The 22954-nt window shown below is 45.2% G+C and overlaps 1 protein-coding gene across 5 annotated transcripts in view; it reads right to left on the bottom strand.

Annotated features, from left to right (window-relative positions):
• The window catches only part of RBPMS (RNA binding protein, mRNA processing factor), a 172436-nt gene extending 149833 nt beyond the window's left edge, over nucleotides 1–22603 (bottom strand). For all 5 annotated transcript variants that reach the window (XM_040643276.1, XM_040643279.1, XM_040643280.1 and 2 more), the window contains exon 1: nucleotides 22385–22603. In XM_040643276.1, coding sequence (XP_040499210.1) covers nucleotides 22385–22450 — 66 coding nt within the window. In that variant the 5' untranslated portion in view covers nucleotides 22451–22603. The remainder of the gene's footprint in view (nucleotides 1–22384) is intronic.
• Nucleotides 22604–22954: the final 351 nt, after the last annotated feature.

The raw sequence follows: 22954 nt of genomic DNA, 5'->3' as shown, positions 1-22954 counted from the left end.
GGGCACCTGGGGGAGGGGGGCAGATGTGGAACACAGGAGGTTTGGGGGTGAGGACAAGGACATCAGTTACTGGAAGGGTTAAGTTCTTTATGGTGTATGGAAGACATCCAATTCGAAGTGGTGTGGACCCCCTGGATGTTTGAATCTGATGATCACGGCAGAACTCTGGGGTTAAAGGATGTCCTCCAGAGGCATGCAGAATAAGAAGAAATGAAGACAAAGGACAGAGGTTCGAAGGTATACTTTCATTTTAAGGACCAAATCAACAACAACAAAAAGACGAAAAGGAGAATAAAGGAGCAGGGGTAGAGAGGGGGAGAAAAGTCCATAGTAACATGGAAGCCGAGTAAAGAAAATGTCATGAACAGAGAAATCCAAAAGTAAAACTGGTCAGTAATGGGATAACAAGCAATTTTTGTTTCCTATATTTTACTGTATTTTCCTAGGATCCTCGGTAGACATGTTTTAAGTAGGCCCCAAGGGCAGCGTGGAGCCCAGCGTGAGGCCTGAACTCACAACCTGACATCAAGACCTGAGCTGACTCTTAACCAACTGACCCACCCAGGGACCCCTCAAAAATCTTTTTAAAAGAAACACTGTGCAAAGCGTCTGCTATACTGTCTCATAAATTTTACAGTTATAGTCTGTGATCCAGAGCGCGTGTGTTCTGAGTTCCTTTACTGGGTCTGGCCATCTGTCCGCTCCAGCTTCGTGACCAGTGACACACATCACCCAGCCTCCTGTCCAAGGTCTGGAATCCCAGCAGAGCAGAGCTGGCTGGCCTACACACAAATGGTCCAGTGACCCTGGGTTCATTAGCATACTGTTGGAAGCAAACACGCCAACCAGCAACAGACCCTGCCTACTTTGTCCCACTTCCCACAACTACGAAAGCCGAACCAAAGCGCCCCAACTCTGCACCATCTCCTATAAACAAGAGAGTGCCTATAAACACAGATAGAGGAGGTCCAAGACTTACCAAAAATATTTGCTTACTGCCTCTAAAAAGGACTTATGTTACTTAGAAGGGACCTGGCCCAGCACGAACCACATCATTAATGAAAATGAGAGCAGCCGACAGCACGGATAGTAACCAATGACCTATTGTTCTGATGACGGGAGAAAGGTATGACCAAGATACTTCTAAGAAATAGTCTACTCATCTCTCTTGACCCACAACACCATCTGGCACATCCTACACAGCTTACCATCTCAGCCTACTCCAAAAAGGGTGCTGTTAAGACCTTTCATTCTGTCCATTTCACAAATTAACACAAAGCACAGGAGTTATTTACTTGACATCTGGGATCCAGAAAGAGATGACAGCTCTTCCTCCAGGGAGAGAAACAGGGATCAATTAGAACAACGCAGTTTTTTTCTTTTCTTTTTTTTTTTAAAGATTTTATTCATTAGAGTGAGAGCGCACATGCATGGCCAGGGAGGGGCAGAAGGAGAAAGAGTCTGAAGCAGGACAAAGGGCTTGATCCTACAACTGTGAGATCATGACCTGAGCCAAAACCCAGAGCCAAACGCCCAACCGACTGGGCCGCCCAGGCGCCCCTGCCCCTTACTTTAAAAAAGGGAATGGGCTCCAGACTCAGCTGCCACATTGCTCAAAGTTGGGCTACTGAACAAAAGCAACGCATAGGTCCCTTCCAGATCAATAAACCTAGGATAACAAATCTATGTCATTACACTGACAACCAGAATGACAAAAAAAATCTTTAAAACTGGATTTTGAACATATACATTTCCATGTTTACATACTACTGTTTGAAAAGAAATGTCTGTTTCGCGAAAGGAAACTTTTTTTTTTTTTTAAGATTTTATTTATTTATTCGACAGAGATAGAGACAGCCAGTGAGAGAGGGAACACAAGCAGGGGGAGTGGGAGAGGAAGAAGCAGGCTCATAGTGGAAGAGCCTGATGTGGGTCTCGATCCCATAACTCCGGGATCACGCCCTGAGCCGAAGGCAGACGCTTAACCGCTGTGCCACCCAGGCGCCCCAGGAAACAAACTCTTGAAGTAATCTACATTGAGTATTTATACATTTTCAATCTTGTAAAAATGGAGCACGATTTGAATGTTGTACCTGCCATTTGTTTTATTAGGTAAACTCTAACCTCAAATGCGGGGCTCAAACTCACCACCCTGAGATCGACACTTGCCTGCTCCACTAACTGAGCCAGCCAGGCACCCCATCATTTCTTTTTTTAAATACAGCATTTTAAAAATAATTAATTTACTTCAAAATAATTCTTGGGACAAGGAGCTTACGTGTCCAGAAAGTTTACAAATTTTGGATTATTTTGTCCAAGTGGATTTTTACTATACTTGGTCGAGGGCGAGAATCACAGAGATGGGGGTGCTAAAAATAGACGTTATGAAGCGGAGGGAAAAGTACTTGTGAGAGCCGGACTAGCAATTAGCAAAAAGCGGTATCACCAGTATTAAAATAGGAAATCTGAGCCCATTCCGGGAACAAGGTCCTGGACTGCCACAGCCATCGAACTTCACAGGCTGGCCCAGCTCCCCAACAGAAGTCCCTGGGCCCAGTGGACAGCCTTATAAGGCAACCACGCTCAGAGAGAGATAACAACACTGAGCACTTAACATTTCCACAGGCCTCTACAAACATTAACTCATTAGTTCTCACGGTATTCTGGGAGAGCTCCGCCGCTGTCATTTCCAAGAGACTGGAGAAGGTGGCCATCTGACCCACCACAGTTAACGATGCCAAAAGGGGTAAGGAGCGGCAGGTCTCCTTGGGTGCTTGGTTCGGGGCCAAGAGCGCCTCAAATTGTGTCAGGAATGGAGTAAATGCTTTCTTATTAGCGAACAGGAAGGAGGAGGAGGAGGAGGATTTTTCAACTTTGACAGTGAGGAACTGGCTCCAGCCTCCCCCCTCCAGCTCCCACAGCGTCTCCATAGGATTCCAATCCTTGGAATAATTAAGACTCCTACTTGAACAGGCTAGGAAAAGGCAGCAAGATCTAGGCAAGGGTGTGGAGTCAAGACATGGCTTGTGTGAGGACAGGAAACTTGCTCCCCCCAAGTTGGTTTTCATTCTCCAAGAGGACACTTAGTACCCGCCTCTTCGCCTCCTTGAATAAATTTGGCAACCGTAATTATAGTGCCTGTAAGAAATAAGACAGCCATCTCTACAGCTTGGAGAGGGTTAAGGGGTCTTGGTTTTTTTGTTTTGTTTTTTTAATTAAGAAAACCTCAACGTAGTAGTTATCAAATAAGGTTTCTTGAGAATCTATACCATAGGACATCTTACGGCCAGGTGCTGGAAATATACAAGAGCAGCAGTTCATTGTGTACGTGTGTGTGTGTGTGTGTGTGTGCATAATTTCTAAGTCACCTGGAATAGAAGCTCTGCTAGACTTTAAAGTCTCCACAAGATCAAGACGCTTAGCTTCATTCATGGATTCTCCCCCAAGGCACAAAGTCAGTGCCCCATAGGTATTTGTTGGTCTTTAAAGAAAGGAAAAAAAAAAAAAGGGCTCGAGGTCCGAATAAACAAACAGACATAGGTATTTGTGAAGTGCATATATGAGGTAGCACATTCAGTAGGTAAGTCAGAGGCTGACATAATAATACGGAGGGAAAGCTCCATAGGCAAGTAGGAAAGGCCACAGGGTAAGCCTGGAAGAGAAAAAAAAAGTCAACACATGCAGTGGATGGAAGAAAACACTCTATGCACTAGAACATCAGGGACCTGGAGGCGGAACACCTTAGTTAAGAACAGAGCACCCAAAAAGTGGCAACAACTTAAACGTTCAACTGAAGAATGAATAAACAAGATGTGTTCTATTCCATACAAGGGAAACACTATTCAGCCATAAAAAGGAACACAGTACTCGGGGCACCTGCCGGGCTCAGTCAGAGCATACGGACGGACTCTTGCTCTCAGGGTCTTGAGTTCAAGCCCCATGCTGGGCACGGAGCCTACTTAAAGAACGAACGAACACTAGACTAGCTGCTGGGTGGAGTCTGAGGAGACCGCGCCGACAGGAAGACAGCAGACAAGTTCAGAAATGCAGGAAGGGGCCTGGGCAGGGGGAGCTTTGTCTGCTAGAGAAATCTGGATCTGGGGGTGCCTGGGTGGCGCAGTCGGCTAAGTGTCCGACTCTTGGCTTAGGTTCAGGTCATGATCTCAGGACTCTCTCTCTCCCTGCCTCTGCCCTGCCCCTGCTCACGAGTGCTCTCTAAAATAAACGGTTAAAAAAAAAAAAAAAAGCCTGGATCTTACCTAATGACGACAACAAATGGTGACGTCCTGGGCTCTCCCATCTTCAGAGCACTTTCATATACCTCAGACCCTTTGATCAAGGAATTTGCAAATGTTTTCAAATGTTTTCAGGTGCTAGCGGATTTATGGGAGTAACACCTTTGGAAGAGTCATCTGCTATGAGCAGCGAATGGACTAGGGGTGAGAAAGGCAGTGGAGGCTGGGGATGTCATTTAGAGTCCAGACAGAGGGTGGTGTGGGGTGGGGGGAGCAGGACGGAAAAGATGGAAAAGAACAGTCTATGGCATGAAGTCCAAGGCAACCAAGAGTTTCTGAAACTCGAGATGCTATGTATAACTGGGTGACCCACCTCCTTGAAAAGAACTTGCCACATTGCTGGTCACGGAGGACCTGGGCAAATCTCGTATCTCAGATTCCTCTGTGAAAGCAGAATCCCAAGAGGCACGAGGCTCAAGAGACCTCTTGATCTCCTTATTAAATTTACTTCGAAGAACAGTCCTCCAGACTGGCGTTGAGGTTCAGCATAAGAGGACAGACTTAGAACGAACTGCCTACGTCTTCAAATCCAGGCTTTGGTATTTATTAGTGACCTAGACCAAGTTATTTACCTCTCTGAGCCTCAGGTCCTCACCTGCTAGCGGAGGGAGGCCTAAAGGAGTTAGCATACAAGAAGCGATGTGAGCAATGCCTAGAACCAAGTCCACAAGATCCGCTTGTAACCCATCGATTACAGTTCTCAGGTCAGCTAGGCTTCTGTATAGCACTTACCAGTTCGCGAGCCTATATTTACTTGTGCTTTTATTTGTACAGTACACACTTCTCCACTACCCTGAAAGCTCCAGGAAGGTCAAGTTCAAGGTCTGTCTGCTGCCCATTGTGTCACCAGGGCTTCATATAGCAGGAGGGCAGTATCACTGGACGGACTCTCTCACCTAGCAATTACACATTTGGTTTCCAAAGCCAAGAACCACTGCGACTGATATAAAGCCATGCTATCCTTAAGAGTCAGAATGGAGACGCAGTCAGGGAGTAAACAGTTTCATCAAGGAAGCGAAAGGAGGAATAGTCAAAGAGGAAAAGACTTTATTTATCCAATATGCTAATCTGAAAGTCTGTGTGGCCTTGCAAGCCTAGTTTAAAAAAGAAAAAAAAAAGGGTTTAGCATATGGACATTGGGTTCTGCAGGGTATAGATCTATCCTGCATGGAGCGGGTGTGGTTGGGGAAACCAACGACAAAAAAAGTCTTGAAGATATCCTTCTCATGGTCATTCATTTACTTATTTATTCATAAAAGGTAACAGCCAGTTAGGGTCCTCCTTGCCATATAAATACACCCACCTTCGTTTCTACTTCCAAACTTTTATGACGGGGACACTCCTACCCCAGTGCCCATTTCTACCAATTTCAATCTTACCAGTTCATTAAGGCTCATCTCTTCCACAAAGCTGGTTTTACTTTCATCCACACTGATCTCTTTGAATTTCTGAGCCCTGTCTGTATTACACAACTTGTCAATTTATATAGGAACTCAGTGTCATTTTCCCATTGTTTTCTGCGCTGACTAGGTCTTTCCAAGTAGGAAAGGAAGTAGGCAGGAAAAGTGCTTCTTGGTAACCACCTCTACATCCCCACCGAACAGCCAACAAAACACCGGGTTCAAGGCCTGTCTTCAACCAGGACTAAGGACTGTACCCCCGGGGGAGCTGAACCTCTTCACCACTAAACAATGTCCCCCTTCACCGACTCCTTCACCAGCTGTCGACTGAAATCAATGGCTCAAGGAAAAGAAGGCACATTTTTTATTTGCAAAGGAGTCTCCAGTCCCTTTGAGAAAGGCCTTATGGGCATCTAAATTCAGTATTTCATGACCTCCATGGGAATTTACCCTGAAAGACTGTTAAATTAAAGCTAAATGAGATGCAAATTCCATTCATATGTAAGAGTCAGGATGAGTCAAGACTGAGGTTTCCATTACATCTGCTCGTTTCCTCGAGTCACACTCTAAGAACATGTGTGTAGGCTTTGTGGAGGGTGTGTGCTCTGCAGGAATGTTCTGTTAACAATTAAAGAGGCCTTGTGGGCTGGGGTTGCCCTGCTCATACAGGGAGACCTGAGCTTTCCTCTTCAGACAGCGTTTGGCTCTGGCTAGATGGTGGGCACCCACAGGGAACACAGCCCCTGCGGGGAAGAGGAGATGTCCTGGTGGTCTGTCACTCAGAGGAACACTTGGGCCCACTCGGACACCGGAACTCCAGGCCCTCCTCCTCAACTCAGAGGGGAGGAAAACACTTCCACTAGTAGATACACTGCACAGTCCACACCTAAAGGCATCATTTTAACTCTATAAAAGCTCCTTCCTCCTCCAATTCGATTATGTCCAACTGACCAGTCCGTCCAAGAATGTCTCTCTTCTCGAGCGCAAGCCCTCCATGTTGACCAGAAAAGCCGAGATGGGAGGTATCCACCAGCTCTGAGACACAGGTTTCCAGAACGGAACATCTCCGAAATCGAGATGCCTTTTACAACTCAGTTTTTAAACTGGCAGGGTTATTGGTTCACCTGAAAATTGCTGCAACGGATTCACTGAAATGTTCTAGACATGCACACAGAACACCCCAGGTACTGGACTCCTCCCCGGTCACTGAGTTTATAGCCAGCAATATCTATCAGGGACCTAATACACGAAGCTCACAAAATCAACACTTTCCATGCTGTTCAACTGAACTTGAGAAGGACATCTCCAGAAATTAGGCATTTGGGGGCCTACCGCAGTACAAGAAACAGTTGGGAAAGGTCTTGAAGTGGGGTGGGGTTTGTTGTTGTTGTTCAGGTCAATCCGTCATGTCCAAGTGTTGTGCAGATCAGACAGGACTATTACGAAGCACGGAACGCGAGTGTGGAAAACTCCACAGGAGAGGAGCAACCTTTGAAAACATTTTACAACTGCGGTGGCATGGGATGCAGGAAAAAGGGGCCTGCTGATAGTCTTGGTGGGAGTAGAAGTTAGTACAATGTTTCTGAGATTTGGCAATAAACATCAAATGTCTTAAAAAGAATGCATGCCCTTTGACCCAGAAATTCCAGTTCTAAGAGCTTAAGCTTAGGAAATCACTAAGGGTGAACACACAGATTTAGCGAGGAGGATGTACAGCAGTGTTTATACCCCAAAGCTGGAAACGAGCTCCACGCTCAGTAAGGGATGGATAAAACACACATTAAGGCACATCCTCACGGCGTAGTATGAAGAATTAAAAGTGAGGCAGGAGAAATGTATCCACTGGTACCCAAAGATGTTCATGACCTAATACTAAGTTTCAAAAAAAAAAAAAAGAATGTAAACACTTTTATAGTATGATCTCATTTTTGTTAAAATAGAAGGGAGTGTACTTGTACACAGAGAGAAAAGGACAGAGACCCATCCTGAAGTATTAACACTGGTTGCAGAGAAAGGAACTGCAGAAGTGTTGGGGGTTGGGGGTGTTTTTGTTTTTTTTGCTTACCTGCATTTGAGGAGGGTGGGGGAGGGAGAGGAGGGGATAATGTGGGTGAATTCATTTTCCAGTAAGAAAAAGGGAAAAACTTGGGACACAATGTGATCCAATTAGGTGAACAAATTGGTTTAGGAATCTCGGAAAGGAGTCTCAATCCTTAAAAATCAAAGAAAAAATCCAATGGATTCATTACCATTATTTTCATCTCTTCGACACTATACATTACTACCCTTCCTCTGAGGAATGTTGGCAGAAATGACGGATAGAATTAAGTGCATAACAGGATTTAAAATATGCACAAACATCCCAGGAGGAAATCTCTGTGGTACGTGGCCCGGTGCTGTAGAAGGGGGTACCACAAATGCCCAATACAGCAACGACAAATTACAGTAATATCCTAGAGCTCCCGCAAAGGCGAACCACCTCAGGACTTCACAATGAACAACAGGCTTTCTCCATCCCATCCCTATAGGAGAGATTTCCTCTGAAAAAAAAACAATCCATTAGAAATGGGGAGGGAGGGGAGGTATTTATGACAGGCTTTCCAAGGAATAGGATTGCAATTTCAGTTTGGAAAATATAATGCATAGTTTTGTGGAGAGATTTCAGAGAGCACTGGAATGAGTGGGAGGACCCAGGTCACACGGAGGGGTTTCTGTGCCTGCGTCTCCTCTGCACTGAGCAGCACCCAAGTTTTACTGGGGCTGCCTTTATTAATGAGTAAGGAAAATGGGGCGCCTGGGTGGCTCAGCCGTTAAGCGTCTGCCTTCGGCTCAGGGCGTGATCCCAGCGTTCTGGGATCAAGCCCCACATCAGGCTCCTCCGCTGGGAGGCTGCTTCTTCCTCTCCCACTCCCCCTGCTTGTGTTCCCTCTCTCGCTGGCTGTCTCTCTTTCAAATAAATAAAATCTTAAATTAAAAAAAAAAAAGAGTAAGGAAAAAAATAACACTTTTTTGTTGACTTCAGGATAAGTTCGCACCAACAGGATTTCTCTGCATAATCATGACCCATGAAACAACAAGAGCAATTTTCATGTTGATTAGAGGCCTTCGGGGCTGGTGGAATGGCGGGGCAAGGGCAGTTAAGAGCTAAAACTTCTCCAATGTATATTTGCCAAAATCAGAAACTCACGATATTCCAAAGTCCCATAAGCATTTTTCAGGCTTCCTCCTTCCCCCCTCCACTCCCCTGACTTTTTTCTAAAATACAGAGACTGCAGGCTGGGTTCACTATGACCAAATAGCAACAGATGCCGGTCTTGCAGAGGGCAAGACACTGCCCTTTGATCATCCAAGAACATGGAGAGAATGGACAAACATTCCTGATCGGGACATTTTCCCTTGGCTTCAAGGTTTACCAGTGGTCGCATGAACGTGAAGAGTGATGGGAAAAGCTGTTCCACCGCCCAGTAAAATCAGATCCACTCTATCCCTGAATCCATCGAAACTACAAAGGAACCTAAGTGGAGTATACTGGTTTAGGAATGTTCAGTCTTCCTGACCATTGCTTGCAAGGCTGATGCAGAAACGGGTCTCAGGGGAAAGCATTCCAGCGCCATGCACCGCTTAGTTAAAAGCAGCTTAAATGTCGTGGGTAGTCGATCACTGGTATTTTTATCTCTTTTTTGTAAAAATACAAGTGATGTTGCCATAGATAATGACTGGAAAAGAGCAGATACTTTAAAAATGAAAAACATACGCCAAGTGTACATTGTATATAAGCCCCCAAAAGACTCTAAGTCAGTACATAGCTCCACATGTGTAAATTAATAACACTACCACGGTAAGCTTTCTCCAAAGTTTATGCGTTAAAAAAATGAGAAACCCTACCAACACATCAGACACTGGAATTCTCAAAGAGAATCATTTTTCCCGGTAAGCCCTGGAATTTACAATGATGCGGTCTCTCAAACAATACTGCCCCCCTCAATTCATACTTAAGATACAGTCTTCAACACATTTAATACACGAACAGAGCCCCTTCACACTGGGATCTCTGAGTAGCAGCCTCAATCTTCTCTCTGCTGTTCTGTTACGACTCTGGAGCTGTGAAGTAAAGCATCTCTCTCCCCCTAGCACACCAGTGCCCACCAAATACATCAGCAGGCCTTTCTAAAAATATAGTCACAACATAAAGCCTAAAAATAGTGACGCAACAATGTTCTTTGAAAAGATGTTTGTCGTTTTCAAGTGTTCTGAAAGCTAAGTAAACCACAAAACCATTTTCAACAAAATGTGTGTTTCTAATTATTAGTGGGAAGATTTATATTCCTGAAAAAAAAAAAAAAATGGTGTGCCTGGAAGAGAAGAAGTTCATTGCGACAAGTCAGCAAGAATCTGTAAAGGCAAAATAATTTTGATAAGACAGAACTACTTTGCTAGCAATATAAAATTCGGGATCCCGCTGTACTCCTAGTGATAATAATGAGCAGTCACTTTAAAGTGCGGGAACATTCCAAAGGAGGGGCAAGGCCCAACATCTCTTCGTATGGGCCCACTATCTAACACAGCAATGATTACAAATCCTGTTGGTCAAGAGGCAGACGTCATTAGCTATTATTGGATCACCCGCTTAGACTTAGAAAATGAAAAAACAGTTAACACGAGTAATTCAAATCTTTGATTCATTTGTCAATCCACGTTTACTTACAGAGACCTAGATCATACAAAATAGTTTCTCCCCCTTTCCTCATTCTGTGTGTCTCTGCATTTTACTGGTGATGGGTTTTTCAAGAAGTCCAGATTAAAGATGAACGTCACACAGCGTGTAATTCTGCCTCACCTGGTTCCTTCTTGCCTCTTGGGGGGTAAGAAGCCACACTATCCCAAAGAGCCACCCCAGGCCCTATTCTCAAACCACTCTGGCACTCACAGTAGGTACCACCTGGGACACTTGGGAGGGCGAGCAGGGCAGGCATTTTCTCCCCTCCCCCATGAGGATGGCTAAGCAGAGATTAATTTCGTAGCTCAGGTTTTCTGCATAACCCCTTCTCAAAACACAAAGACTCAGGATGGGCCTTAAAGAGTTCTTTTGTTTAGAGAGGGTCATTTCCTGCCGTTAGCTCACACCCAGAAACTCCCACCCATTTCTCAAGGAGAAGCACTGATTTTCTTAGTGGAAAAAAAAACAACAACAAAGCAAAACAAAATTTCAGGCTTAAAACCACCCCCCACCAACAGCTACCCCCTCCACCTGAGATGGAACTTGGCGGCTGGCGGGGCACCAGGAGAGAATCCTCTATCAAGATTCAGAAATAGAAGGGGAATGAGGCAGAAACACAGGAGAGGAGGTAGGATTCTTTTCTAGCACAGCAGGCATTGTCTGTCCAATCCCCGCGATTTAGCTAAGGAAATGAGCTTAAATGCCAAAGCAAGCAGCTTAAAGGACTTGTCCTAGGTCCCTCACCAAAGAAAAAAAAAAAGTGAAGAGTATCAATGATCTGGTCAAGGACTGACTAATCAGAGGACTTCTATACCATTGTCTACATACCACGGTCTCTAAGACTAATGGACAAGGGATGACGGTGAAGTTAAAGAAGTTTGCTCAAGGTCAAGTACTAGGACATAAATGCCATAAATGGGGATAAATGCAATGGCCTGCATTTTCATGAGTGCATTAGTATGCTCGATTAACAGGCACTCTGGTGACCAGTAATGACGACTTACATTTTTTTCTTCCCGAAATGTCATCTGCTCTGCTTTACAGGGAATCAAAACAGTTTGAGTCTGTGAGGCTGACAAGCTGGTTGAAATGGAGGCTGGAAGTTGCCTCCTCCATAAAGGTTCACAGAGCCCAGACCAGGCCTTCCCTCACAGCAGCCCATACAGGTGCTTTAAGGCTGGATTTGCCCAGCTAAAGCTTGCCTTATCCTGAGCTATGCCTTTTGCAGGCAAAAGGAGGAAAGCATATTGAGCTTGGGGCCAGACTAAATCAAAGGAGCGTGCTAAGTCTATCTCCAAATCAATTCCACCTGGGTTGTTAACATTAACCCTTTGCAACCCCACAGACACATCAGCAGAACAGGAATCCAATTCATCTTGCCCTACTTTTACTTATCACGCCTTGCCGGGCCCGCATCACACTCCCGGTTCTGTGGAATTTTGTGCTAGGTTTCTGTTCTAACTGGACAAAGGCAAGGATTCCTTCATGTGTGCAAAACCGCTATGTACGCCCCCGGACAAAGGACCTAATCACTTACCATCTAAAATTCCTGGCTTAGAAACTAATATAACACTGTATGTTAATTAGCTGGAATTAAAAACTTAAAAAGCCAAAAAATAAATTTCTGGCTTACAAGCATGTGATGATTTTACTTTCTGATGTAATTAAATGGGGATACGCATCCAGAAATCATCTTGAAGGCGGCACTAATCAAGATTTAATTCAAAACTGCTGGAAAAGGTTTAGGACAATGTGGTATATTACACAGGCCCCCAGTTTGACAGATTGGTTCATATTCCAGGCACTTAACAAATTTATTGGGCAGTTTCAGACATTGTTCTAGGCATTGAGGGTTACAGCCTTAAACAAGACAGAGGTCCCTGCTGCCAGGGAGTAACATTCCAGGAGTATAAGACAAGTACATTAAGTAATGTCAGTGAGTAACAACTATCTGGAAAATAAAAGAGGGATAGGATAGTGGTTGGGAATGTGGGGTACTTTAAATCTGGAGATCAAAGATCTCTCTGGGTAACATCTGAACCGATATCTGAATGAACGACAAGGATGAGGCTGCCATGAAAATATCTAGGGGTAGGATTTTTCAGGCAGACCCAATAGCACGCACAAAGGCCCTGAGGCAGGAACAAGTTTGGCAAGGAGGAGATACCTAAATAAGGCCCAAGCAGCTGAAGCATAATGAATTGAGGTTGTGATTCCTGGTAGATGAGGTCAGAAACCAGCAGGGCCCTGATCACATGAACCTCGTGCACCACTGGAAAAATTTTAAGCTCTTACCCACCAGCACTAAAACTTCAGACAAATTGCTTAATCTCTCAGAGCCTCAGTTTTCTTATACCTAAACCATGGGATGATAACACGTCATCTGGTTTGTTAAAGAGCAACGTTTAAAAACAGAGTAGACATTACTCAGTAAATGTTTAAGGAATGTGCAAAAAAAAAACAAAAAACAAAAACAAAAAACAAAACAAAACATCCATTAAAGCTTTTACAAGTTTGATTACACTTGGGTATGCACCTGACCTTCAACGCTCCAAATTTCTTACACATAAGATGGAAACGGAGATTTCTGCAATCAGATGGTCTCAGCGTTCCTTAGCTCTAACGGTCCCTTTGCTCAGTAGTGGGAAAGAGGTAGGAGATCCTGGAAAAGGAGGAACTGGGCGCAGAGTGGAGGGAGGGGGGGCGGGGAGAAGCGGAATTAGAACACTGGACTCCAGCACTTCGCAGGCTTCCTTCTGCTGATAAGCAAGGCCCTGAGGAGAAGCAATTCCCAACGTTTTCAGTCTCCAGTCACCCAGCTTCCCCGGGCAGGCACAGGACGGAAGTGTGTGCGCATGCGCCTGAGACACAGCGCTAGTGTGAGAGTGTGTGTGTGTGTGTGTGTGCGCGCGCGCGCCTGCGTGTGTCAGAGTCAGAGACCCTCACCCAGCCCCCAAACACATCCTGTTGACTTAGAGGGATACTGTATTTAAAAACAGATGCCTCTCTGGAAACTCACACGTTTTTAAGTCCTGTAAATCACACATGCTGGGGAAAGTAATTACACTTTGGTAGCACTTCCCCTCAGATCACAAAGGAAATTCTGGTACTTCTGTAATAAGGTAGCACATTCTGTGCTGCGCCTGCTCTCAGGAGGCGCCAACTGCCCATCCTATAGGTGGGCAGGAGAGAAATTCTCACAAAACAGAATCCTGGGGATTCAAGGAAAAGCAGTTTTGTTTTGATCTCTAGGATTTCTCTTAGGATAATGTTGGCTACTGTCCAGGGTATATACCTGGTGACATTAAGAATTCAGGAAGAAGGGCACCTGGGTGGCTCAGTCGGTTAAGTGTCTGCTTTCAGCTCGGCATGATCCCAGGTCCCGAGATCGAGTCCCGCATCGGGCTCCCTGCTCAGCGGGGAGCCTGCTTCCCCCCTGCATTGTGCTTGCTCTCTCCCTCTATCAAATAAAATCTTTTTTTTTAAGAATTCAGGAAGAAAGAGGAACATCATCTAAAAATCGACTCACAAGAACTAAAAAGGAATCAAAAGTACAAACAGGTCTCTAACTTACTTGCATCGGGTTGGTGAGATGCACCTCAATTCTCAGACTCCCAGATTTCTCATACCCTTTGCAAAATCCTGGGGGCCCACAGTATCGAGGTAGGCTGCGCCGGCATTCTTTCCGCATTTTAAATTTGTGTAACAATACTGTATTACGGCCTGGAATTTGGAACTATCTTCCCAGTGCGATTAGCATTTATTACTGCCATTTCCTTTTTCCCTCTAGGATTCTACATAACCGGCATCATAATGGGTGCAGCAGGGGGAAAAAACCTATGAGGAATACAAATGCAGGTAGTTGTTTTTCTTGAATTCCCACACCACCTTTCTTTCTTTGAGGGTTGACGCTAGCTATGAGCAGCAAGGGCAGCAAACTTCTAGGAAGGCACTAAATGAATCAATGGAAAAGAGGACCCACAGAATAAGAGGAGTCTGGGGTCTGGCAAAAGGCTCATCTTAACTCCCCACCCAATAAAGTTAAAAAAAAAAAAAAAAACCCAGAAAACTTGAGGGAATATTTTCTCTAGGTCTTCCCCCTTTACCTTCCAAACCCATCTACAAAAATCTTATGTTAGCCTGATTTTTCCCTTCTAGTCTAAGATACAGCGTTGGAAAAAGAAAAGTTGTAGAAGCAAAAGCCTCAGAGCTAACTGCAAATCGTAGAGGAAAACAATTTCCAGAGACCGATGAAAGCCCCCCGGCCCCCCACAAAAAAGTGTGCGGGAAATACTATACCTAGATTTTTCTAAGCTCCCCTCCCACACTCAGGCTTTGAAATGGATAAGCACGCTGAATACGATCATGTTATAAACTAAGCAGACACAGAATACATTCCGATGTTCCTAAATTAAAAAGTGCTTTAAAATTTTTTCTTCAATTTTCCTGAGCATTTCCAGGTCTTCCCCTTCCCTCGAAGTTGAAGGTACGTAAAAACAAAACCGACAAGTGTTAGATTTTTTTGGTCTCCTTTGGGGCCTACCCTCCCAAGGTTCCCCCAGGAACCAGAGTCCCACGTCTCTCTTCAATTTTCCAGGCGCTCATTCGCATCGCCCACCTTTTCAATTACCGGCTATATTCACTTAAACTGTTCTGAAAATTGCTTGCAATCAGACCTCTCCTCTGCACTTCCAACCCCACGGTCTTCACCTCCTCTTGGCCTTTTCTCCCCTTTTCGACCGCTCAATTTGCTACGGATAGGACCTCCATTTAGCTGGCCGTCCAAAGGAGAAACCTTAAGAGGCTTCAAGAAGCTTCCTGAAGGAAACTCCCAGTCTCCCCTCGGTGCTCCGACAGTTACTGACGACCCTTTACTTGGGGGCTAGGATTCTTGCAGTACCGGCCTCACTCACTATTCTCTCTCAACTCTTCCCAAACCTGGTACAGCCCCTTTCCCGGAGTGTCCCCGAGTGCCAGGTCCCTGCTGCACAGCAGGGCAAGTCCTATCGGAGCGGAGTCAGATTCCCCGGCATGAAAGGCAAGCTCCTCCACCGTCTCCCCTACCCACGCCGCTCCCAGCCTCATCCTCCACTTCCCTTCCTCTCCTGCCCTGCCTTGCTTGCTCTCCCCTGAACTTCTCTCAGCCCTGTGTCTCTACACAGGCCAATCTTCTACCCACGTGGTCTCAACCCTCTCATCTGGCAAAATCTTAATCGAGACTCTTAGCTCGAACGTCACCCCTTAGACACAATGCCTTCACCCCCTCATCCTTGCAGTGCTACTGTGTTCCCAACTCTAACTCGGCTTGAACCCCACGCTTCATTACACCTGTTTACATGGGGCCGCTCCAACCCAGAGCAACTGACCAGCAGAAACTAGCTCGCGTAGTCGCCGGCACCCTCAGAACGTGCCCGCCAAGGCATCTCCCCATAATACTTCCCTCAGCTCACCGGGAGGATAAAATAATGGAGTTTGCGTGTCAAGTGCCCAGTACCCGGTAAATATTCAGAAGTAACTACTCAGAAGTTCGCAATTATTATTTCTTGAGTGAATGGATTACAAAGATTTCGGGGAATTGCATAGGATCGAACATTCCAGTATTCTTTTTCTCTCAGCAAAAGCGACAAACCAGGCAACAACTTTACTGTGAGAAGCTCAAACCAGCAACCTTTCTTGAGTATGCAGTCATGCCCCCCACCCCTCCAATGATGCACTGAAGTAGTTTCGAATATTCTCCCCATACACGTTCATGATAGGGATGTGAGTGCCAGGCCTTCCCCGCACATCAAGAAAACTCATCCCGTCATGGGATGACATCCTCCCATCAACAGCATCAGTTTAAATACCTGGGCCCAGCTGGCCTGAAGCCCACTGAGCCAGGCAGCCACTTCTGCCCCAGCTATTAAGGTTCATTCCCCTCATTCCTCCCTCAGTTTTTTCTTTGACCAAAGCAAGCACTGTTCAAGAGGAACATTTGCATTCCCTTTCCCCTTCCCCCAGGCAGACACTAAGGTGCCAAATGAAACTGAACACAAACATTCCAAAGGGGCTGTCACACAGAGCAGGCTTGTTTGGGAACACAGGGAGCTCCGCGCTCCTCCACCTCACCAAAGCTTCCAGAAGTCTGCGTCCAAAAGGTCAAATGGAGTTCCACGGCACCCACCAAATTCTAATGGTGAAAACCCAAATGCACCTCAGGAGGGGCAGGCCTGCAGTGGCACCGGGCACACTCACCTGTGCACCCAAGCAGAGGCTCCGGACGGCAGGTGGAGGGACTTAATTTCCCGGCTGATCCACCCATCACTTCCCTAATTTCCCAGTGGGCAAGGACCTCAACAGTAAACAAGTGGCTGCTTTTTAACAGCCTACCCATACTAAGGCATCATCACCAACCCTACCAATAAGGATCTTTCATCTTTACAAATGATGTATTTATCAAGAATTACATGCATATCTATATGAATAAGTGTGTGTGGCGGGGGTACTCGCCTGGTAATGGAGTACTATCTTTGGGTAGGAGTTGAATATTGGGAATACTGTGATAAGATGGCATCGATCTTTAAAAAAAAAAAAAAATTACATGAAAGAAGGTGATGATCTGGGAGTTAAAGGAAGAGAACAAAGCAACTTCTACGGGAATTCTGAGGACAACCAGCTCTTTGGGATGGAACCTTCAGGTGACGGGAGTCTGCACAATGTAGGCTGAAACTCGGCTCCTGCCTTGAAAGCAGCTCAAGCTAGATCAAGAGGGAAAAGATGGTTGCAGCAAATGGTTTACAGAGCGCAGGGTTACATGAGGGCAATCCTGACTGTCAAGTTTGGACTTTGTTGTACAGAGACCAGATCAGTGCTGAAGGACCCATCAGAACACCGAGCAGTATGGTGGAAGGATGCACCGAGAAAGCATGTTAGAACAAGGTGAGGAGCGGAAGATCACTAAAAGGAGCCAGGATAAAAAGAATGAGTGAGATCAACATTACAACGGGCTACGAGGAACCCAGTTCCTACAGTAAGGCTTGTGAGCAAAAGGAAGTGGGACCGACCCAATGGTTTTGTGACACCTACAGATACAGCAAAGAAATTCCATGGAATACTCAGACTTTTTTTTTTGACAATTTTGTTCACATTCATTTTAGAAAATTTAGAAAGCATAGAAAAGCATTAGAAAGTAAAAATTATCTAAATTTTTATTTATATGTGGTTTGTTGATGTGTGTTTTTTTTTTTTTAACCTATTTGGGGTTTGGTTGGTGGTCTTTTTTTAAGAATTGGCACCACGTAGGACTTTTAAATCTGTTTTTGTTTAATGTCGTAACATTGACAATAATGCCCTCAATTAGAATGTTGTCAGAGGTTGGGAAGAGAAAGTCAGATTCTCCCACAGAGCCTTCAGAGGAAGTATGGCAATGCGGACGTCTTGATTCCAGATTTCTGGCCTCCAGGACGGTGAGAGAATGTATTTCTGCTGCTTTGAGCCCACGAGAAAAGTAAACACATGCATATGCACACACATCCTTTAAAAACATGGCTTTTCGCGGCTACCTACTAGTCTCTTTCAGAACTTACACCATGATTTACTTAGCAATATCCCTGGGTAAGACACAGAAGAGTCTTTATGAATGTTCACTATCAGAAGTAACTAATTCATGAACATACTTTGCCATATAACGCCAAAGTCCTCCGGAAAGCTGCATTAATTTGCGTCACCTTGCAGGACATCAGTGCCCACTTACTCGCCCCATCACCAACACTGAATTCTGTCCTTGAAGCACAAATTAATACGAACCCACAAAAACCGCATGAAAGCAACTCTGAAAAGAACCTCTACTCTATCAAACGATCCACCCGACAAATGCCATGGGAAACAAAGATAGCACAAGAGTTTATGAGGAAAATTTTAACACTCCTGGAAAAACAGCTCAAAAGTGCATGCCGTATTCGTAGCATTCTTACAGACTTTACTAGGAAGTCACTGTGCTGTCCTTTTAAAACTATCACCAACCCCTATTTGAAGGCTGAAATAGGTTGGTTGTAGATCTGATTTGGAATAACAGACTCCAGACGTGGCTGACCCGTACAAAACTATCCTGTACTTTGCCCAAGTCATGATGTAAATCTTAATGCCTAATTGAAAGCTAGAGGCTGCCACATCAAACTGATATGGGACCCTTTCTGTGGGCCAATTGGAGGAAACAATTTTCTTCATCAGCCCAGTATTTGGCCAAGATTACTAAGCACTTTTTTTCAAGTTTTTTTGTTTTGTTTTGCTTTTAAGTAATCTCTACACCCAACGAGGGGCTCAAACTCATGACCCTGAGATCAAGAGTCACATGCTCTTCTGGCTGAGCCAGCCAGGCACCCCACACTAAGCACTTTAAAAGGAAAGTGAGGTAAAGATTTGTATTAGCTTGTAAAGAACCAACTTTACATGATTCCTGCCCAACATCTGCCAAACATCTTTTCAGTCAATATTCCAACAATGCCAAGTTTTTTTTGTTTTTTTGTTTTTTGCTTTTCTAGTTTTAAGTACAAGAAAGTTCAAATCAATTTAAGGACAAATTGCTATTTACCACTCGTGCTTCAACATAATTCAAACACCTTTTAGAAAGGGTTTGTGATCAGCCTGAAAAATGCTCAATGACCTGGATAGAAGTAAAAAGCAAAACCAAATTACACAGTTATCGGACTTCAAAAAAAGTATTTTGAAAATTAAGTGACCAACAATAAATTTCTATCCGCTACCAGCTAGAAGAAGTCTTGATAGATAAAGCTCAACAAGACTGAGTCTGTTATACACGTACTTCTTGATTTTAATAAAGTCTGCTCCAGTACAAACTGCCAAAGGTGTTCAAAGAGAATATTGCCTGGTCCACAGTTAGAGGCAAAATTCTAGGATTTTATCAACTGTAAAATGATGTTCAGAAACTATCTAACGCCCTTTACTTAAGCCCTATAAATCTCAGATCCCAGTTAAGATTTTGACAACTGGCTTTTCTTTAAAGGGACATGTTGCAGAGAAACACACATGTATAGCATGCAAGAAGCCCAGATGTATTATCTCTTTTACAGTTAGCTAGCCAAATCTTAAAAAGAATTTTTCCTCAAAGCTTTAAATACTATCCAAAGCAGAAGTCTATGTCCTGTCCAAGTTCTCAAACTTCCAACCCCAAAAAGCTTCAGAAATTCTCCTAAATCCTGGGCTGTTCAGTCTACATGGTTGGAACCAAGTTAAGTGTTTCAGTATCAATTATTTCAGAGAAAGCTTTAAAAGCCCTCACACAGGGCTAAAATGTACTGGAAGATAAAAGGAACTCATTTAAAAAATAGAGGGGGAAAAAAACCAAACCCTTAGATTCTCTGAAGTGGTAGAGAAAGCCTAAATTGCCATCATGTTCTAGGAAATAAACTATTTTCTCTTAATGATGATTGGACTTGCTCTTCCAAGTCTGCTCAGTGGCCCCCAGAAACAACAAAATACATGTTTTCCCTTTCTTGTCATGATGTGTACATACATTTTATATGTGTGTGTTCTGTTTACTGGAGTCCTCAGCCAAGGCTTTTAAATGTGTTTGAGAACAAATTGCTGATCGCCGGGTGGGCAGGGAAAGGGTCCAGTGTGGTGGTTTTTGTATAACGCTGAGCACATTACTGGGACTCACCAAATACCATATTTATTTCACTTGTGGCTTTCAGGGGTGGGGGGGGGAAGAGGTTAGAGTTTATCAAAAACAAAACAAACTGAAAACAGGGAATTAGCGCAAAATTACCTGGATCACTCAAGGCCTATTTCCTTTCTTTTCCTGAATGTTTAATATTATAAACCCTCTCTCTTCGTGGTGTATCTGTCTTTATACTCCACCTCTGGTCCGACTTGGTAAATCTTCCTAATTGTCCACTGAGTTTTAAAATAACTGTCTCGCCAAAACTGCTGACCTGTCCAGAGCCACACGCCATTCCCTCCTGAAAAGGAACATTGTCAGGGCAACCCAACAGGTAAGAGGCAGTAACTCTGCACTAAGCTCACCTGTGGTTCTACTCATACACAACCTCACACATTACGGTGGCGCCCCAGAAACAGGGCCGACAACACCTCAGCAACAGCAGCAGCGAGGCTGAGATGGGTTAAGAAAAAGAAATGTTATTTTTCTCTACTTAATTTTCTCAAGTAGGTTATGGTTTTGGAACACTTAAACCTCTTTTGCTACCTACCAAAAGCAAAATAAATAAATAAATAAATAAATCAATCAATCAATCAAAAACCGTTTGGGTCGGCCTGATTAACTTTTTCCATTTACAAGAGGTCTCAATTGGGTGAGCAGAGAAAGATGGTTTCACACAATGCATTCTTACCCTTAGAAATAAACAGACTGCCCATCTAAGTGAAATAGAAAAGTTTCTGAAGCAATTGGTGTGTTAGGTGAATTACTTAAATATAGCAACTTCTTAAGAGAAGCACACTTGTCATTTTTAAAATTTTGTTTCAAGGGTAGGGAAAATAAATAGCAAAGCAGCCAGTTAAGAGTCAAGAAAAAAAGTGGAACTTGCAATTCAGGTCTCCGTCTCTTTGAAAACGGAGGAATGTCAGTAGTGGTAAAGAACTAGCATGTAAATAACACTTTTCAAAATAATAGTTTATAATAATAAGCACAATTATCCTCAGGTGTGAAAGCAATTTTCCGCTTACTGCAATTCAGGTGGGTTGCCCCATACAAATGGGCTAAGAGTAAAATCTTGTGTTTCGCATTGATTTGCATGGTCCTAGGTCCCTCTATCTTCTTTTAAATAGTTCCTTTTTTTACAAGTGGACAGTGTGCTGAGGGCTTACAAGTACTAATTAAATCCTCCCCAACATTTGCTTTCACTATCAGAATCTTAGTTTGCACGCAACACGTTATCTCCATGATAACATCCTAGCCTATTTAGAATCATTGTTAACTTTATATATTGGAATACAATACCTCTAAGAATGCCTTACAGGTCACATCTAGATGCATACTTCCCTGTATCTATACACTCAAGTTCTTTTTAGAATGTCTGAGAACTCAGCTATGTGGGATCCTAAGAAGTAGGCGGAAAAAAAGTATTGTTTCTTGGACTCCAGATAACGTACCTGCGGGAACAAAGCCATTGAAAAGGACACCACAATATTCTAACTACAAAATTCTGAAACGTCTGTTCAGGAGTTCCGTCCCACAATTAAATTTTGTTTCTACCAACGGAACGCTCCGCCGCCGCAACATTTTTAACGTTGTTACAGACGCACCACATAAAATTTACGCTCAGAAGTCAAAGTCCCATTAAAACAGCCTAGATGATCGCTCGGTGAATTGTAAAGTTCTAAACTCTTTTACTCGCCGCCCCCCCCCCCGCATCGCCCCTAAATTTACAAAACCTAATCACCCAGGTTCGGGGTCTTTGACTCATCAGAGAAGAATGCAGCTGATGAGTTATCTATTAATCCAAAATGCCTCAGCTAGAAAGATATTTCACCAAGAACTTTTAACATCGGAACAGAGGGGGCAGGGAACAGAAGGTGTCTTTCAACAGAACTTTCCCCGAGTTCTTTCCTGACACCGCACACACAAACACAACCCACAACTTCCAGCCCCAGTCGCAGAATTAAGTCCTGACCCTCCGGGTCCCAATAAACTGAGGTCACCCAGGAGTCAACTCTCGATTCCGCTTTTAAAATCCCACGCAAACAAAGCTGAGCATTATACTTACAAAAGTCTCCGAAAAGTCCTCAAAGTTACGCAATTTTAGGAACCCACAAAAACACGGCTCTCCGAAGAGAACCCCCCCCCCTCCCGGGGCCACAGTTAGGGGCTGTGCCTCCGGGCGAGGGCAATTCCCAAACCCGCGACTGCGGCGCCCCGGGGCCGGCGCCCGCGCCCCGCCGCCCGCCCGCACGCTGGAGAAAGCCCGCGGCCGGCGCCCCAGGTCGTACCCCCGCCGCAGCGAGCCCCTCAGTACCTCTTCCTCCTGAAGGTTGGCCTCGTTCGGGGTGTTCTCCTTCTCGGCTTTGCCGCCGTTGTTCATCTTCCCGGTCCTTCCTCGCCGGGCAGGGCTGGGGCGCGGGGCTGGGCGAGGTCGCGCTCGCCCACTTTTCCCTTCCCCGGGCGCCGGAGCTCCCTCGGGCGGGCGCCGCGGGCTGCGGGGGCTGGAGCCGGGGCAGCGGCGGCTCGGGCTCCCGCGGCGAGCCGAGACTGCGGCGGCGGGCGACCCAGGAAGTGCGAGGGAGAGACGGGGCAGGGCGAGGCGCGGGCAGACTGGGAAGGGGACGGAGACAATCGGGACCTGGGAGGGAGACCTGGAGAGGGAGGGCGGGCGCGAGGGAAGGAAGGAAGGAAGGAAGGAAGAAAGGATGGGGCGAGGGCGCGCGTCCCAGGAGGGAGCGCAGAGAGTTGGGGATGTGGCCGAGCAGGGGCTGGGGGCGGCCGCTGCCCGAGTCTAGCGGGGGCCGGAGGGAGGGGGCGAGGGGTGCCCAGGCCGAAGGAGGAGGTGGTGCGGGGCGCGGGCCGCGGCTGGGACGCTGGGACCGGG

The sequence above is a fragment of the Ursus maritimus genome, unplaced genomic scaffold, assembly GCF_017311325.1.
Source record: "Ursus maritimus isolate PB19 unplaced genomic scaffold, ASM1731132v1 scaffold_28, whole genome shotgun sequence".
Lineage (NCBI taxonomy): Eukaryota > Metazoa > Chordata > Mammalia > Carnivora > Ursidae > Ursus > Ursus maritimus.
The sequence above is the reverse complement of the archived record's forward strand: the minus strand, read 5'-3'. Positions and strand labels throughout refer to the sequence as shown.